Genomic DNA, 20,787 nt, shown 5'->3' with positions numbered 1-20,787 from the left:
TGAATTAATATTTAAAATTATGAATGTGAATAAACAACATGTAAAATTGACTATGTATTTTCTTGTCAAAAATATTGTAAAGTACAATAAATAGAAACAATTGCTATGCTAGAGTATAAAACTTTTATCCCTTTTAAATATTGCAAAGGATATCGCTCTTGTGGGTGGTATAACAGCAATGAAGAATTCCTGTTGTTCTTCAACATCCTAACAAAAATTTTTAGAGTTTTGTTCTAACTTTTCTACTGGGATATGGTGAAACTTCATGTTGATATGAAATTTATTAATTGCTAACACTTGCAGAATGTTTTATATCTGTATTTCTCTCCTATATTTCCTTTTTCCTTTTCTATTTATTCTTCTAACATATATTACACCACAACTTCAGTTTGCTCCTCTCCTTCCTGTTCTCCATGCCCTTCACCCATATCTCCCTTCTTCGCCATATCCACTTCTCCTTTCCTCTCAGAAAATTGCAAGTTTCAGATATATCGACCAGCCACGGCACAAGTTAATGATAAGATTAGGCACACCCCTCACAATAAGACTAGACAGGGCAATTCAGTAGGAGAGAAAGGAACGCAAAATCAGGCGAAAGATCATTCACAGACCCTAGGGCCCACTGTAAGAATTCCCCCAAGAACACCAAGATACACAACCATAATATATATTCAGAGAATTTAATCAGACCCATACAGGTTTTCTGATTTTTGCTCCAGTCTCCACGAGCCCATATAAGCCATGGTCAGTTGATTCTGTGGGACATTTTCTCGTGACATCATCACCACTGCTGGTTCCGACAATTCTTTGTCCTCGTCTTCAGCAGGATTCCCAAAACTCTGCCTAACGTTTGACTGTAGATCTCTGCATCTGCTCCCATCAGCTGTTGGGTTAAGCATATCTGATGACCACGATCCTTTATACTCGGCTCCAGAACAGGAGTATAGCAGAATACTATTAGGAGACATTTCATTGAGTTATTTCTATCCTTGGGGGGAGGGAAGGCCTGCTCATGTTTGTTTCTATTCTAGGTCTGTGGGATATCCATACTTTATTCCTGGCCCTCCAGGAAATGTCAGGCATGGCATGGGTCTCAGTTGGACTTGTCACTGGTTTTCCATGCAACAAGCCCTGCACTAGCTTTACCCAGCAAATCTTGCATGGAGACAAAGTGGTAGGTCAAAGGTTTTGTGGATGGATTGGTGTTCCGGTCCCTCTAAGCAAGCCTTGCTCAGTTCTACAAGATGGCCATTTCAGGCTTCATATTTCCCATTACTATGAGTCTTTTCTAGGGTGAACTTGTGGATTCCAGGGAGTTTCCATTGTACGAGGTTTCTACATTGCTCCAGAAATGGTTTGAATGAGAATGACCCTTACAGGTAGATATATTTAAATATTTCAGGTACAGTTTGTAAAACATTTGGGATGGATTCAGAGGTCTGGTCTAATAAGAAGATGTATGTTATTAGGGACAGGTTTGAGATTTTAAAACAACAACAATAAAACAAAAAAAAACAAAAACAAAAACAAAACAAACAAACATAGCCATTCCCAGTTGTCTCTCTCAGCCTTGTGATTGTGGACCAAGGTATATGCTCTAATGTACAGGTCTAATGCCATTCTCCTGACAATGTACACCATGGATTCTAATCTTCTGTAATGGAAAATAGCAAATTAAATTTTTTATATGTTCTTTTGGACATAGTGTTTTGTCATGCCTATAGAAAAGTATAAATGTTTTGCTTCCTTTCTCAAGAATTCAGATATATCACTGAGAAAACTATAAATTATGGGTCAAGTAAGACTACAATTGTAATGTTTGCCAAAATTCTTCACTGACTAGAAATTTCGTAATGATAAAGTAGCAAATTTATTCATGAACACTTGTGTTATAAGTGCATTTCTTGTTAGAAACTTTCATGACAAATAGTATTAAATGATCTCTCTTAAGAGACTGTATGTATATGTATATATATCTGAGAATGTACATTGCTCTTACATAGGATCATAGTTCAGTTCCTAGCACCCATACCATATGATCATAACTGCTTTATTACTCCAGTGCCTATGGTTCCAATTCCCTCTTCTGGACTCCAAGGGCAACGGAACTCAAATGGACATATACTCACGTGCAGCTGCACTCTCATGAGCATGGTTAATAATAAAATTTAAAAATATTCATTTTGATTATAATTATATAAGTATTTAGAGGCAAAAATATATTCATTTTCAGTTAGGTATTTAGCTAGTAAGCTTCTCACTTAAGTACAACAAAGTACAAGTTTTTCTTAATTCTAAAATAGAAATGAAATGGAATTGATATATAATTAAGTGAATAAGGATATAATAATCAAATGAGATTCGGTTTTTAAAACTAATAAGGTTCAAATGAATTGCTTGATTACAAAATCAATTTTAACCAAACTTTAAAATGCTGTAATCTGTAATACATCTGATGGTAGTTATTTATCAACAAAAGTGAGATTAAAATGCAGAGCATTTAAGGCTGATAGAGCTAATTAGGTATAGAAAATTTAGTAATCATCTTGTTGCTATTGAATAAATAAAGGTTGTAAAGAATTTTTAATAAACCCCATGGGACACGAGATTGCTAACTTTAAAACCAAATATAGCAGAAAACCTTTTAAAGTGTGCACTTTTATCTCAGAGCCAAAGAATGTGCAGGTGCTAAATTAGCCACAAGAGGTTTACAGTAATGTTTCCTAAATGTAAAACAAATATACAAATAAAAGAGTTGACTAAAGTAAAGATATTAAATCAGAGAGTGGCAAAGTTTATAAAAAAGCATTCGGTAATTTATAGCAGTCATGCTGTGTTGTTAACATTTAATCACATTTAATGCAAACTTCTGTGAACTTCAGTAAGAGTACCACAAATTTCATGATTGATGTTAAGAAACAAAAATAATCTTTGACTCTGGTCAAAAGCAATAAACTTTCTACTTTCAATTTTTGCATCTGTATCTGGTACTCTTTATACAAAGACTGATAGGCATTCAATAGGTGACCCAGGGTTGAAAATAGGCTGCAAAAGTATTAAACACTAATTCATTAACCAGATAATTTGACTCTAATAATAAGTGCCTGATAGGTTGTGTGAAGGACACAGAGAGCTACAAATTTCTCACATCATGCATAGAAACTGCATTATATCTAAATGAAGGTGGTCACTGTGCTGAATACTGAATGAATGAACATAAATGCTATGTTCTTCATAAGAAGGTCATAAATGTACAGTGAGAGAAAACAGGGGTATATATTTCCCATAGATTTGATTGTACTGAAAAAGAGAGAAACTTATTTTATATTTTTAAGTTACACAGTTTCACAGTATTCTTCATTCTCTAAAATCTGATATTGCCAATTTCTCGATTTGGGACCTCCAATTGCCGATATCTCAGTGGAGACCTCCAATTGCCACGCACCGCGCCCCCGGGTCTGCACTTGGTGCCGGCAAGGGGCTGGAGGTTAAAATACACAAACACACACAGACAGAGAGACAGAGACAGAGACACGGGTCATCCTTGAATTCCCAAAGAATGCCCCCTTTATTGTGTTCAGGGGCAGATTATACAGAGATAGCCACGCCCCAGCCAAACCCACTAGAAACTACTCTGCCATCAGGAACTCCTGAAGGTCTCATGCCCAGAGCAGCTGTAGGCACTCAGATCAGGGGATTACAAGAAATTCAGGATCTGGGGTCTCATTGCTCCCAACAGATATAGCCAGTAAAACTAGATTTTTCTTACTCAAATGTCTACATTTAAAAAAAAACAATAAACAAACAAGAAACAACAACATAAAAATCCAAATGCACCTCTACTTTACAACACTGTTTAGAAATGAACAGTATTATCTCAAAATTCTCTGAAAGACTGATCAGCAAAGTTAATGTCAAAATAAAATTCTCACAGTAGGAAAAATGAGAGTTAAGAGAAAGTCTACTTTTGTTTTTTTTCTATAATTAAATTTAAGACTTTTAACCTATTTGCCTTTATGGAATCTAGTTTTTACTATTAGTGAAAAACTACTTTATTCCATACTCCCTTAATTTAATTCAATTCATTTCTATAGTAAACCTGGAGAGGGAGAACACATTCTGAAAAATGTTAGATAAGAGGAAATATAATGTCATTTGAAGTGTATGTGTTCATTGACATGTACATATTTCTTCACTATTAATACTTACAACTTTAAAGAATTAATAATATAACTGTTGTATTAAAAGTCTAGTTTGCAGAATTATTAGTTCCTTGAATTTTTGTGCTTATTTTTTATTTTAATATTATCATCTTAAAAAGATGTTAAATAAGATTTTTGATATATATATTTGCAACATATTTATACATATTTCTGTAATCTTACCAATTATGTGTATATTTCAATATTTATGATTTAAAGACTGATCATTGATATATATTTTAAAACTTACATTTATATATTTATAACTTTAAGTAGTATATAAAAGTGTTCTAGTATAAAAGATACACATCCTAATAAAATCATTTTTATTCTACAGATCACACCTTAAAATTTGATCCTTCCGAAGTTGAAGATAATGAGGACTCACCATTGTCTTCCACTGATCATCTGGACTTGCATGCTCCATACAGTTGATAACAGCCCATTACAAGCAAAGGCTAACAGTCACTTATTTCGGAAGATGGTGAATTTGACAAAAGATGATGGGAAAATACTCCATCGGACCAAGCGTGGCTGGATGTGGAATCAGTTCTTCTTGTTAGAAGAGTACACAGGTACAGACACTCAGTATGTAGGAAAGGTAAGATTTTTCTTTCTAGAAAAAACAGAATTTGAATGTGATACACATTATCCTTTACAACAACTCCGTATTACTAACAATTATCCTAAAATAGTTGATGGGTTTTATTATCATATGGTGTTACCATAAATTTTTCCAAAGAGACTTGTATGAAATGTACCATTCACGTACATGATATAAATAAACATTTGTTATAGATATCAGAATAGGAAACCTGGTAGGTTGACCCACACCTCCCATTGCAACACTGGGGAAGATGAGTCAGGAGGATCACAAATTGAAGGTCAATTTGAGCTATGTTGCTAGACCATCCATGAAAGAAAATAAGAAAAGGAAAGGAGAAGAAAAGGGAAGGGAAGGGAAGGGAAGGGAAGAGAAGGGAAGGGAAGGGAAGGGAAGGGAAGGGAAGGGAAGGGAAGGGAAGGGAAGGGAAGGGAAGGGAAGGGAAGGGAAGGAAATAAAAGAAAAAGAATTGAAAGGAATAAGCAGTAACAAGCAAAATAGTCATGACTCATTATTTATTAGCTAGATATGATTCTATTTAGTATGCATATATCCAACACAAACTAACACTGACATTTAAAAATCATGAATAAACTGGCTTTTGGGACTCTACTCCTCTTACTGGGTTGCCTTGACCAGCCTTATACATAGGGGAGCGGGGTAGGTTTGAGTGCTTAGTCTTATTTCAACTTCATATGTCATGTTTTGTTAAGATTCATGGGAGACTTGCTCTTTCTTGAACAGAAATGAAGGAGGAGTGGATTGAGGATTGGACCAGAGGGGCAGTAGGGAGGGGTCCTGGGGTGAGGAGAGATGGAAACTGCAGCCAGGATGTAAAATAAGTATATATAAATATATATATATATAGGTTTATAAATTTATATTTACATATAAAAGATTTTCATCTGCTAAACAAATGACTGTCTTAGATTATTATTTAAAAATTGTGAATCAATACTTCATGTTCCATATGACCCAAAATAAAATGTAGTAATCATAAATAATAAAATTTATCAATGTATCTTAGTGACTAGTTCATACAGTTTATAATAGAATGACTTGTATGAGAGATAACTTCTTAACATTCCGCTTCTTAAATCCAGCGAGCTGGGTTCCTGCGTGACTGCCATCTAGTAAACAATGGAGCAGAAACCTAAAGAAAGAGAAGATGCTACCTTTAGGATGGTACGCTGTAATGTCCATTTCAGCCTCCGGAAGGGAAACAGTAGAGTGATAATGCAACTCACTCTTGCGGTCCTGGATTACATTTATTACTGTTTATTTTCATAGCCAATTTCTTCTTGTCCTTATAGCATTCTCCCGATCCCTCTTATTGTTCATAACATAAGCACAGTTCTCAGGTGTGATGAGACCCTGATGTAACATCATGAATGATTTAATCACCCACTCGCCATACATTTATTTTTCTTTATTCTTGGCCTATAAGTATTAACATTGAGAGACTGAGAATTGGTTCACTGGAAACAGTATATACATTAGAAGAGGCAGAAAAGAAGATAAAAAATATAACTGATGGAAAAATGTATATCCATATCTTTCAAACCAGAATGGCATTTATTCTGAGAAATTGTCAAAATCTTGTTCTATTTCAATTTGTGTGGGCCAAGTACTTTTTCAAATACAGTCTCTGTTAACTGAAGCCTATTATTTCCTCTTTCTTGAGATCTCTCTTTCATGGCTACCTAGGTCATACACTTTTGTACAGTGCAGTTCACCTAATGATTCTTTTCTTCCATCCTATTTCTCTTGAGATTAGTCAGACGGCGTCCCTCTATATCCTTCATTTAACTTCAGTTTCACAGTCTAGTTAATAGGTATCATCAGGACATTTCAAGTTCAACAAGCAAACGTTTGCGTCTAAGGACTTGAAATTGCTTTGTGATTCTTTTTTTTGGGGGGGCAATATATAAAGAATTCACTGTGGGTCACAGGCCACTGAAATGGTTCTGCCTTATAGTTTCACAGTTGCAGGAAAATGGTCACAGAGAAGGGAGATACTTATAATCCTATGACTGTTGAAGCCCTTTTCCCTGTATTGGTGATTTAACTTAAGATTAAAATGTTTCCTAATGTACTGTTTATTAATTAATTTCTAAATGACACATTTTTCCAATTGTTGCAGTAAAAAACTTAAAACATTAGCTGCATCTACCCTCCATCCCCCTTTTTTCCCATGGTTTATTTTTTTTTTATTAAAAATTTCCATCTCCTCCCCTCCTCCTCCCCCTTCCCTCCCCTCCCCTCTCCATCCCCTTTGCCTACTTATCTTAAACAGTAGACTAAAAGGCAATGTGGAAAATGATAATAATCATATTTTTGTCCAGGGAAGATGAAAAACTGGTTTTCAATAATTTTTAGTTTTCTCCTGGAAACAATATTAAAATACAAGAAATATGAAAACAATATAAAACACAATTTCCTTCTCAAAATATGTGAGATCTTTACTTTGTTAGTACTCTTATCTTGCATGAGTAATTATTGATCATATGTTTTAATATTAAGTAGTCTTTCCAATTTTAGAATTATTTATTTATTAAGTTCTCATTTATTATTACTTTAGCTGCTTCCTGGATGTTTATATAAGCAACAATTGGCATATACAAAGACCAATCATATCCTAAGTTTTAAGCTTTGTTATATGCTTAAACTCCATAAAAATTTATACTTTGAATGCAAAATGGACACAGATTTATGACTAAAGTACTATCATTTCCCCAATTAAATCTGCATTTTTTTCCCAGAGCCACTGCATTGGTAAATTAAACCTAGTGAATTAACCACTGGGCAACTTCATCACACACTAACATGGGAAAGGGGCTAGTAACTTCTAACAGAAAAGAGATTTTCATAGTTTTATCTTAGTTTTGCAAAAAAATATTACAGGAAATAACAAACCATTAATTTACAGATAATATAAAATTATAAAGTTAGAAAATACATATGAACCTCAAAATAAAGATAAGATTTCAATTAGAATTTGTAGAAATGGTTTTATGGTGAACTAAATAAGAAAAACAATAATTAGTACAATGCATATACACACAAATCACCATGTGCTTTCTGGAATTGAATCCTATGTTCTTCAATAACTGCAAGACTCAGGACTCATATGACATTTTTAATTCTCCCATTTCGTCCAGTTTAAATTATATTGTTGTTAAATTTGTTTAATTCTAAAACTGTTGGAATATTTTCTTACTTGATGATATGACCAGGAAGGACTAGTAAAACTTGTGTGGGTAGACATATTAATTGCAACTTGTAGCAGAAGTCAAAAATGAAAGAGAAAGAGAGAGAGAGAGAGAGAGAGAGAGAGAGAGAGAGAGAGAGAGAGAGAGAGAGAGAGAGAAAGAGAGACTGAATTCTTTGGAAAGAGCCTTTCAAATCTTGTACCTTTCAAGCACTTCTGAAAAACTTCTGTCTTCTTTTGTTTTGTTTTGTTTATATTTTCTATTTATTTGTTTTCATATATGGCACCTTTGTCCTCCAGGAAGGAAAAATTTCAGAAGAAATTGTTAACTCACTTCCTCTCTGTTTTCGTTATTCAAACTATGCAATTGATTAAAAATATTAAAAGATAATGAAAGGAGGGAGATAAGTAGAAAAAAGACAAGACGTTAATGAACAACAGTAGCTATATCTTTAGATTTAGTTATATACAAAATGAAGGATGGGAATAACATCTGGTTTGACACAGGACAGCATCCCCATTGTTATAGTCATGATACAACATGACATTTTCTTATAGGAAGCAAGGCTTTGAAAAATTTTCAAATAATGCTAAGCTCAAATTGTATTGCATAATCATACAACAAAAAAGGTTATAGAATTAAAATATTTGCTTTATTAATATATGCATTATGTATTCAAACTGTTGATTTTCTACTCATTGTTTGTGTTTTTGAGACATTGTCTCATTATGTAGTCCTGGCTACTTTAGAAGCTGAACTTTACAATGTAGGAAAGCTGACCTCTAGCTTACAGATCCTTCCTCCTCTTCCTGAGTACTGGGATTAATGATTATGTCACCACACTTGACAGAACTTCAAACATTTTTTAATGTAGTCTTTATCAAATACTGCTATAATTTTAATGCTTTATAAAATTAAAATTTAAGATTGATCCTGACATGTCACATAAAATATCATCTAGTCCTTCTCTGCTATTCTCACACACGTTTCTGTGATGAAACTTTACATTTGGTATGCAGAGTTTAATAGCGAATATTATTTTTACGCTAGAGAGAATTCTCAATGTTAAGCAACAATAGTGTCTAGATTCTATGTGTGTATTAATCAACTACATTTCTGAAAAAAATGTAACACTTTTCTACAAAGTCAACCAATCTTTTACCCATGTAGGAAATGGTTAGATATGTAAGATATCTATTTATAAAGTTTGTTACTAAGTTTTTGTATGAATTTTTGTACTTCATAGCATCTTTATTCAATGAATGTTAAAAAATCCTTTGAACGGAGTGAACAGAACACTGTTAACTCTTGGCAAAAGGAGAGAATAGATGAAGTCATCTTTATCCTAAATGTTATTTGTGACTACAATAAGCTCAATGCTATTTCCACTTCCAGACTATGAGAGCTACCTGCCAAAATGCTATTTCAGGGTAAAGGAGACATAAGAAACTGGGAGTTTAATTAGCCCTGCATTGCCCGATGAAACACTAGAGCTATTCTACAAATGAATGATGCATGTCTGTTTGTTTAAGAACAATGGCACTTTGTATTTTCTGGAACAGAGGTATTTACCAGAGATAGCCACAAATATTTGATTTTCTCTTGTGCAAATATTTTGTAATCTGCACAGAGGAAAATGTATTGACCCGTATTAAGCATCACAGGTTTGCTGTGTTGGTATCCATGGAAACGAGGCTAGGAAAAGATTACAAGAACTCTCACCGTGCTTTACATTGAGCTCATGAGTTAACTGAAGTCAGAGTAGATACGCAATAACTAAATACATAGTGAGAATTACGTACTGATTTCCAAATTAAGTTCACAGATAACATTTATGAGAATGTGATTATAATAAAATTTCACTCAGAGAAATATTATTTTTTATTAAAAATAGAGGCACAGATACACATTTAAGAAGGAATAAATGAATTAATAAATAACGAATACATTAGTGAATGAATAATAGTTGACCAAGTTAGCAAAAGATGAGAAATGCTTTCTTTTTCCTTAGTAGAGAAAATGCTAGCTCAATATTTTTTAAAATTTATTTTTTAAAATAATGTTTTCTCATTTTACATACTAATCCCAGTTCCCACTCCCTCCACTTCTACTCCCCACCTTCCATCCACCTACCCCCATCCACTCCTCAGAGAGGTTAAGGCTTCTCATGAAGAGTCAACAAAGTCTGATACATCACTATGAGGCAGGACCAAGGCCCTCCCCCTATATCAAGACTGAGCAAGGTGTCTCTCCAAAGAGAATGGGCTCCAAAAAAAAAAGTCAGTTCAAATACTAGGTCCTATTGCCAGTAGCTCCACAGACTACCCCAGCCACACAACGTCACCCACATTCATAGGGCCTAGTTTGGTTTATGCAGGTTCCCCTGATGTCAGTCAGTAGTCAGTGAGCTTCTACTAGCTCAGAAGAGCTGTTTCTGTGGGTATGTGTCCCCATTATGGTCATGATCCCTTTGATGATATTATTGCTCTTTCCTCTCTTCAACTGAACTCTGGGAGCTTGGCACAGTGCTAGGTGTGGATCTCTGTATCTGCATCCTTCAGTTGCTAGATGAGGTTTCTGTGATGACAATTAACATAGTCATCAATATAATTACAGAGCAAGGCCAGTTCAAGCACCTTCTCCACTATTGCTTAGGGTCTCAGCTAGGGTCATCCTTGTGAATTCCTGGGGATTTCCCTAGTGTCATATTTCTTGCTAGCCCCATAATGGCTCCTTCAATCAAGATATCTCTTTTCTTGCTCTCCCTTACTGTATACCCCCATTTTGGCCAACCTGTTCCCCCATGTTCTCTTTCCCCTTTTCTTTTCTCCTCCTCCTTCCCTTCCACCCTCCTTTTTCACTCCCCTTTTCAATTTTCTCAGGAGATCTTGTCTAATTTCTTTTCTCAGGGGAACCATGTATGTCTCTCTGAGGATTCTCTTTGTTACCTAGCTTCTTTGGGGCCGTGGACTATAGTCTGGTTATCCTTCACTTTATATATAATATCTGCTTTTGAGTGTGTACATACTGTGTTTGTCATACTGGGTCTGGGTGCCAAACTCAGGTTGTTTTTTTTCTACTTCTATCCACTTGCCTACAAATTTCGAGATGTCATTATTTTTACGGCAAATGTACAAATGTACATTTTCCTCCGTTCTTCATTACTTCTCTTTTCTCATTAGCTCTAGAATATGTAATGTCTCTTTAGCCTCCTTTCTTTCCATGCCCCTCTGATCTCTTGTGCATGTTACTTCCATCGCTCCCCTACAATTCTACCATCTTATTTTTTCCCATGGTTTATTTTTTTTTATTTAAAAATTTCCATCTCCTCCCCTGTATAAGAGGAAAGATTTTTGCATGAGTTCCATGCCGCTCACTCTGGGATCTACAGATGTTCTAGTAAATGTCGAAGAGTCACTTTATCTTGTGAATCCATGAACTTAGCTGGACAGCAAGCTTGTGAGATGGGGAAGCCCAGGAAGGGATAACAGAACTGAGACTTTCTTTCTTCAGCTCAGTGTTGACATGCATCCATTCAAATGAGCAAATACCCAGTCTTCACTGAAGGATTTACTCCTGACGAAAAAATTCATGAACAAAGGTGGGCCAATATGTAAAACCCATACTTCAAATAAATTACTGTGATACAAAAAAAAAAAAAAACCCAAATGTACATTTTCAAATGTACATTTCCATTTTGCAAATGTACCAAGTTTTCTTTATCAATTCTTCCGCTGAGGGGCATCTAGGTTGTTTCCAGGTTGTGGCTATTACAAATAATGCTGTTATGAATACAGTTAGACAGATTTATAGTTTACAACACGTTCATTTCTTTAAAAAATATTCTTACAGGACTTTGATTTCATTGGTTTCATCCTATAACAATAATACAGTACTAGTAGTATCATGTCAAAATTTATTTCAGTATGTTTTTCATGTATGCCTGAAAATAATTTGTGTTCCATACCTGTTGGGTAGCACATAATGTTCTGCCATCTCAGAAAATGTATCTTATAGTAGTTCAAAATTCTATGGTTCTACTTTCTGGATGTACAATTTGATTCCAATGTTAATGGAAAAAAGATATTTGTAAGAATCATTTACTTATTTATCCTTTTTTAGCTATTTATTATTTACATCTATGTTTTCTGTTGTGTTTTAAAAATCTTTATCATTAATGAAAAAATAGTTAACATGATTTCTATGGAAGGTTGTGAATCCAATGTATACACAAATTAAGTAGCTGTCTATGTACTCTCTCCAAAGTTGAAATATATACTACCTCAAGATTATTATTTCCACATCACATACTATTTAGCCAACTGATTATTAGCATTTCCACCAGAGCAGGCCTAGTATCAAACATAGTTCATCTAGAAAGATCTTCCTTGAGTCACTTTGCCTCATTCTAATTTACATACATATGTCTGAAAATGATTCTTGTATGATTTGTCTTTGCTATAATTCAGCATTCAGCATTTCAGTTTACTTATTTCTGAAATGTTGATACAACGTTTTAAATTTGCAGCTTATCCGGTGTTATATATTTAAATATTAATATGTTTTATTGATTTATGCCTGTTCGGAGTTTATAAATCTTTGGCATATACTTGCTATAATTTTATTTATACACTCACGGTGTTTATTTGGTTTTGATTATCTAAAAACAATATTATGTCACTTTCAATTTAAATAATATTTCAACATACCTTGACATGATAGTTTTCTTTTCTCATTAGAGTTTTAATTACCTCTGCATATTACTATTGACTCTATGCTAATAATAATAAGTCAACTCTGATGCTGATTGTTGATGTCCATATTTCTATAGCTGCTCATAAGTACTGCCCCAAAGTATTCTTTTGAACAATCTGACCTTGATACGCACATTGGTTTTGTGTTCATTCTACTTGGAACCCAATAATCTGTTAATAGCATATTGCCCCTGAAGCAGAAGAGTTTTGCATTATGCGGAACATCACTGATGCGGGTTTTCCTATTGAAATTTATTTTTTACTGCAAATGAGCATTGAAATTACCCTGTGAATTCTTAACATTGTGTTTTATGGAGTGGAATTGGTGATATAAATATGCTTCAGAGAATACAGATAATAATTATTCTCATATTTTTATAGAAAATTTTCCTTTCTGATATCAAGATTGTAAGTAGAGGTCAACACAGCTAGAATGCAATTAGCATCATCACTTGGCTATAATTTTATTGAATACATTCATGTAAATTCCTTTATATATTAAAAATGAATTTATATCTCTATTTTTAATTCTTCACATCTTTGGTAAAGAATCCTACGAATAATACAACATAAGTTTGAAACCTCTCCTGTAGACTTCCTTTTAAAATTACTTGCTAATCATAATCTCCATAATTTAGGATTAATGTTTAAAACAAGCAAATGCTCGAGGACAACATTTTCATTATTATGTGATATTCCTCATATTATATGAGAAATAAGTTATGGAATAGACAAAATAAATATATATGGATTTAATTTTTCTTTATATCTACTTGTGTTCCTAGGGAATTTTGTTTTTTTTTTCTAGCATCAATTTTTTTGAAATAAGCAAATATTTTATTAATACTTATTTAAATTATACAAATAATGCCATTAACACCAACTAATTTTGTATCCCATTTAATAAGGCACTCATATACATTTGCAAGCAGAGAACATCAGACCAATTGTGCAAAAGGCTTCATTTTACTGCTCTGATTACAAGCAATGATTTAGGGTGCTTGCAAGTGTTCACAGGTCCTACAGTGTCTTGCTGCTCATGTGCTTTCTCACAGTGTTGCATTGTAATTCCAGTCACTAGTAGAAATGTGCTCAGTATCCTTTTTCATTTTTGCATAGAGTAAACATCTATGTACCATCTGTACTCTCGTCATCCATGCTTGCTCTTTGTGAAATACATCCTCCTACACGAGGAAAAAATAAAACTGCAGATCACTTGTGACACAAAAGAATTAAAGTGGTTTCCATAGTCAGTAGTTATATGAGTAGAGTCAATCACTGTCGAAAATGAAAAGGCAGACATCCTCCTAAAGGGTAAGATGATTTTTTTTTTTTGCATCTTTGCAATATAGGAGGAGGAGTGGGAACATAAAATGTGATCAAGGCTTGCTTATTTCCCAAAGTAGAAACTCATCACTTGGTTCCACTAAAGAGGGAACTTTCTTCACATTCAGTTATGATCTTATCAAGGTGACAGAGAGAATGACAGAGAAAATGTTTTGAAAAGTACTGTGTAAGATATTCAGCTTAATGTCATCACAACATATTGTGACTCAGATTAAACCAGGGGAAGAGGTTGGGGTAGGAGGATAATGACTTTAAGACTGCCTGAACCAAACTTAAAAATGAAACAAAAAAGAAAAGGAAGGAAGGAAGGAAGGAAGGAAGGAAGGAAGGAAGGAAGAAAGAAAGAAAGAAAGAAAGAAAGAAAGAAAGAAAGAAAGAAAGAAAGAAAGAAAGACTAAAGCAAACAAAGGAATCACAGCACTTGGAGGCACATCCACATTAACTCCAGCATTCAGGATGAAGAAAGATAAATCTTGCACAGTCCCTTTCAGGCATGTTTTCATATTAGCATTGGAGGAACTTCTGCTGTGAAAACTGATCTCCAAATTACAAAGAAACAAAACCTGAAGCATATTAACTCAGATACTATATTCTGATTGCTGGTATTTTAGCTTTGTTTAAAGAGGCAAAAATTTATTGGAAACACTGTTTAAAACCCTCAATTTCATTCACATGTTAAAGCCAAAAACGAACCATCAACACAAAAGGGAGGAATCCATTATTAGAAATTAACACATGAAGGCTATTGGTCTAATAAAGAGCAGAACGGACAACAGCAAGGCAGGAGAAAGGATAGGTGGGGATGCCAGGCAGAGAGAATAAATAGGAGGAGAAATCGGGGAGAGGAGAAGAAGGAGCAAGAGAACAAGGAGAAGAGTACGTTAGGGGCTTGTCACCGAGCCACATAACCAGCCATGGAGTCAGAGTGAAAGTAAGACATACAGAAGTAAGAAAAGGAAAAAGCCCAGAGGCAATAGGTAGATGGGACATTTTAAGTTAAGAAAAGCTGGCTAGAAATAAGCCAAGCTAAGGCCGGGCATTTATAAGTAATAATAAGTCTCCATTTGTATTTGTTTGGGAGCTGGATGACGAGCCAAAGAAAGAGCTAGAAGAGTAAAAGAAAACCAAACAAATAAAGTTTCAATTGACTGTGATCTTTTTTTTAATAGTTAGGGGCTTCCTGTGTTTCCTGGACTGACGTCGAGTTTATGGGATCAAACTGTCCACCTACCTCAGGCACCTGAGTATCCGGGACCACATGCACGTGGCACCATGCCCAACTCAGGAACTGTGTATTATCTTCTGTCTTTTGAAAACAATAAACTGGTTTTGATTTTTTTTTTACAGCAAGAAAACAAACAATTTTATTGTGCTTAAATTCTGCCAATACATGTTGAACTACGTTTCACATATTTTTGGATGAGAAAAATCTAAAAGAAAATTTTCTGGCTATAAGTCCAAGAAAAGAAATTGTTAACACATGCTCTCATAGAAACAGATTTGAGGAGTAGTGTTCCTTCTGGTTGAAATAATTTGAAAGCTTTACAACTGGAAGGGATAGTATTAATGGACAACATTATATAAGTAAGTGTTTGTGATTAAATTCATAATGCCAACTCTGTATTAGTTATTAATATGGCTTATTCTTCTAATGAAGAATATTTTAAATAATAGTGTGTTAAAAAATATAAATAAGTATGGGAGCATAAAAAGGCAGATTACTAAAGAAAATGATAGTACTTTGAACTCAAGTACTTTCAATATATTTACATGATTAAACTGTTTTTTAGATCAGGTATTCCAATTGTATTCATAATTGAAGTTCTGAGGCCAAGAACATTTGACAATTATTTTAAAACTCCTGAAAACTGAAAAGAAATACATTTCAAAGCCTTAGCAATAAATTTTAAAAGCATATTAGTAATTAAGGTTCAGTTATTACCTTAAAATTAGACAAAAATCTGATTTATCTGATACCATTGTCCAGGGATACATCTTAAAATTAAGAGTCTCACTTCAACTGCATTTAGTAACTGTCGTCCCTTTCTTCAAATAAAGTGGAAGAGCGGCATACTTTTTTTTTCAATGTTTAGCATTAGCTTCTGGGTCCAGAGAAGCATTATTTTGCTGTCAACTCAAATGGTTACTGAACATCACCCAATAAAATACTATACAGAAATATGGCTAAGACACCATTGTTGATAATGTGATTTTCTTGTAACCATGACTATAGAAACTTCAATCCTAAGAAACATTATTAAAGAGGCAGCTGCAATTGAATTTGTGTGTAGAATTAGAAAGTCATGGGTAGGTGTGTCAGCCATCCTAACCAAATTACTTCCTTCTGGGTTATTAGAAAACTCTCCCAAACACCAACATGGACAGAAGCCAGTGAGTAATATCAGAGACTGATCTCCTGTGTGTGGGTGCATGAACACACACGCATAACAATGTACTCAAACATATAAGAAAATATTTCCAGAGAAAATTAATTATTGATGTCTCTCCATTTTTGTTTCTCCTGTGTTGTTGATCTTGACCACCTTATTACTCTCCCTAACTCCTGTGTGGCTTGATATGTCTTGTTTTTCTAAGCAAATGTTATGTCTGGAGCTGTATGTCTGATTCCTAAAAGCTGCAGGTGACCTGGATGTCCCCTCACCTTCTCTGATTGACTTTCTGTTCTATGGCCTCATGACTTTCTTCTTCAGGAGGCATCATAGCTTTGTTTCCTTCTGATACCTTTGATGGGAAACTGCTTGGTTACCTGTCTCTTTCATTCTTCTCAAACTCTAAAGAGGTTTTCACTATACGGCACCATGTTTACCATTAAATTTCCACACATACACAGTTCATATATGTCTTTCATTTTGTTTCATGAGGGTTAAATATTGTTGATATTAAAAGTATCTCCATGCAGTGTTGCAGTCTATGAGCATGTGTTGGTGCTTTCTCTGTGTACTCACATTGTACATATTTTATACTACAATAGTTCAAGAGTGTTTATCTTAGCACAGCTCAGAGTATAAGAAGTGCACGTGCACACGTGTACGTGTCTGTGTTTGTTTATATCTAATAATATTTAATGGTACTTATATTCAGGGCATGAAAAGAAAAAAAATAATCTCCCTAGATTTTCTTTTTACAGTGCTCATAGCACAGTGAAAACATACACAATCAAACCACCTAAAACAAAAAGACCAAAGAGTTGTTAATATCAGTACCACAATATGCAATTTAAAGAAATAAACTTTAGATGTAAATATCCAGAAATAAATTCTATTGTGAACAATGTACTTCCTTTATGAGGTTTGATTTACCTGCATCCATAATGTCACATCAATGATTCACTATAAACATTGTGCTCTGGCTGTGAATAGTATGTTTAATGAATTATCTGCATTGAGAACACAACAGATATTACTAATTCAAGGTAGCTCTATTTAATATATATTTCTTTAAAGTTGGAATGAAATAGTGGGAGTGGAAATACATTGTTATAGATAACAGGCTCTAGAGTGTAAAAAATGCCTCTTGAAATGTGTTCAAGGCTGCAACCTTTGTCTGTATTCTAGGAGATATAATAAGAGCAATGAGTGATTCCTAATTTCCTCTCTTGTCATTTTCTCCTGGTAATGTATGCTTCATCTTGACCATGTTCACAGTGAGTAATGCTTGAATCAGAGAAACACATATTCTTTTCTGACTTTCTGGTCAAGGATGGAAATAGAGGCTCCTATTTTAGCTTTGCATAAGGCCAGAACAAGGTTGAAAGGAGCAGAGTTAGCATTTATGAACTCAGAAGGAAGAAAGGAAGCTGAAATGTGTGAATTGTGATAAGAGTGGCCTCGAATATGTCAGGAGCTTTGCTAATGCTTTTGTTGCTAGCATTCTTTCCCCTTCCTTGGCTCACAAAAGTTAGAGGAAATGAAAATTTCTGTGGGCATTCAGCGTGAATTCTATGTGAGTATCGACAGCCATTCTTAATGTATTCTTTTGCAGACATTTCAGTCACTGTCGGGCATGTAAGTTATGAGAGAAAAAATAAATCATATACATTTATAGAGATGTACAGGACAAGGTCAATTTTTGAAATCGTGTTGTATAATTATTTTCATATTAATTAGGCAGAAATTAGGTATATGGTCCAAAGTCTAATTAAAGCAATGAAATGAAAGGTGTGGCTTCTAATTCACTGGACTCAGGAATAGCTAGTTAACTCCGCTGCTTAAGATGTTTTCATATTAAGTCTACTTGTGTGAGTGCACCTGGAAAGTGGATATAACTGGAGGAATACAGATCTAACATAATAACATCTGTTCTAGATTATTGGAAGGTATATGCCAGGTGGAATAATACGAATGTTGTGCATGAATGTGCAGATTCAGGAAAGTGAGTTTAACATGTATTTTAAGTAGGTACTAGACAAACAGTCAATAAAATTGCTAAGGTTATTTGTACTATAAAACTATGAATTCCAATAATTTAATTATTGATGTAGAGGGAAGAAGTTAAGTATCCAAAAAATTGAAATCAGTACCATATAATTTACAAGACTATATTAAAAATGAATGATATTTAACTTAATAGCATTTTGAAAATAAAATAACAAATTAACACTTCACAAATTATCATTGTTCAATAATTTCTAAATGTATTTTATTCATTATAAACCATATATAATATATAATACATTATGTTAAATTATATGCACTTGAAATATCTCCTGATTTACAGTTTTGAGAAAAATATGACTATTTTGAAATTTTCCTATTAAAGAGTATATTTAAATGTAGATCCAGCCAATAAAATCAGAAAAAAAGATACTGGAAATTTCTCTGTTTAAAAACTGTTGAAACAACTCTCATCGTGCAGTTTCCCACTATGCTTCAGTTAATCAAATCAGTTGTTCAATATTGGAAATAAAGCGCTACATTCTTGGCAACTAATGGATGAACATATTTTGGTTTCCTTTTCAATAATGATATTGAAAACAATAGTGAGTTGTAGTTCTTTGTCAGTCTTTTTACAAATTTGATAATTTGTAATTTGATAATTGGCATAGAATTTTTAAGAGAGAAATCTGAAACCCATGGTGATAGGTAAAATAGTTTTTACTCTGTGCAGTGATTCTTCCAGTAGACTTTAATCAATAGAAAAATTCATAGAACACTGCAAGATGATTGCACAAATTCTTTGATTATACATAAAGCATCATGATTACTGACAACTAAATACAAAATTGTTATATTTTATAATAGTGAAGGTACTCACTGTTAAAATACTTTTCAGAATTCTAAATATAAGAAATTATCAGAAACCATCTAATTAAAATGAAATAGAAATGTGGAAAAACTTAATATTTAATACTGACATGTAAATGAATACTTGCTTAGTTGAAACTTTTTGTTATATTGGAATACATGCTTCACATCAGTGGTGAAAAGCTGATTATGTTGCATTACTTTGCTTTATATATCTGAACTTTCTTAGTTCCTAAGCTTATGTGTAGATTATAGTGATATCCTGATTAATGTACAACCATTGAATAATCCCCAAACCAGAGGAGCATCTTAATTCTCTAATATGTTTTTATAGGAAAATAGAAAACTAATATGGATACTTGTTTTAGTTGACCTGCTCAAAAATTGTTAAATAATAGACACATCACCTAATAAAAGTTAGGTTGTTCTCCACACTGATTTACATATTAATTCAAACCATAGCATACTATCCAACATTACATATCTTCATAAATGCTTAAGTAAGTGTGGTGAAAACTCAATTATACAGTTGTAGTCTGTTCAAAATAATACTTACAATTTATTTCAAAATTTTACCCAGACATTATCAATTCCAGGGAAAAAAATTCAAATCTTTTCTAGCCTTCTTCATTTCCCTAAGTGTGTTTATATGTATGAATTAATAATGATGTACATTTACTTTTTGATGCTGGGAATGCCACTGAAATGTGGATCTCTTTAAATTAATTGTCTGTTGTCTCAATATAGAAATTTACTCCTGCTGACTAGCATTCATGATACCTTAAGATAACAATGCACACTGCTGCGGGAGAACTCAATCATCAATATCAGATATCTTCAACCCTTAAATATACAATAGCAACTTGTGTGCAAGATATACTGTGCAATGAGTGGCACAAATGTTTTAAAAGTAACCAACCAATGTAATCACATTTAAGTGTCCAGCTGTTGAAATGAAACCCATACTTGTCACTGCTAAAGTAGACAAGAACCTGAGATTCCATAGGCCATGAACCCAGGGAAAACCTACTGCTATCATTTTGCTAAAGGACTATAGTAAGAAGATTACTCTCAATAACATATTGCTGTCCCCATAGTTCACTGCACAGTCAGCCTTTATCAGAGAAATTCCTTGAAATAGATGGGAATTAATCCAGAAATACACAATTGGCCTATGTGCAGACAGAGATTTTCGAACAATCAATTCTAAATCAGTTATCTTTATCAAATTATTACCTGTAACATGTGGCCCTGATTGTTGGGGTTAGTGTCCCACCAGGTTCCTACAATAAAGTTCCAAAGTAAATCACACAGAGTTCTCTATTAATAATAAATTGATTGGCCCATTATCTCAGGCTTCTTATTAACTCTTATAACTTATATTAACACATTATTTTTATCTAT

At 33.7% G+C, this 20,787-nt stretch overlaps 1 protein-coding gene across 1 annotated transcript in view; it reads left to right on the top strand.

Annotated features, from left to right (window-relative positions):
* The window catches only part of Cdh9 (cadherin 9), a 111,561-nt gene that overhangs the window by 38,642 nt on the left and 52,132 nt on the right, over window positions 1-20,787 (top strand). The window contains exon 2 of the mRNA XM_038322448.1: window positions 4,540-4,803. Coding sequence (XP_038178376.1) covers window positions 4,579-4,803 — 225 coding nt within the window. The 5' untranslated portion in view covers window positions 4,540-4,578. The remainder of the gene's footprint in view (window positions 1-4,539; window positions 4,804-20,787) is intronic.

The sequence above is a fragment of the Arvicola amphibius genome, chromosome 3, assembly GCF_903992535.2.
Source record: "Arvicola amphibius chromosome 3, mArvAmp1.2, whole genome shotgun sequence".
NCBI classification, from domain to species: domain Eukaryota; kingdom Metazoa; phylum Chordata; class Mammalia; order Rodentia; family Cricetidae; genus Arvicola; species Arvicola amphibius.
Note: the sequence above shows the minus strand (reverse complement) of the source record. Positions and strands in the feature narration are given on the sequence as shown.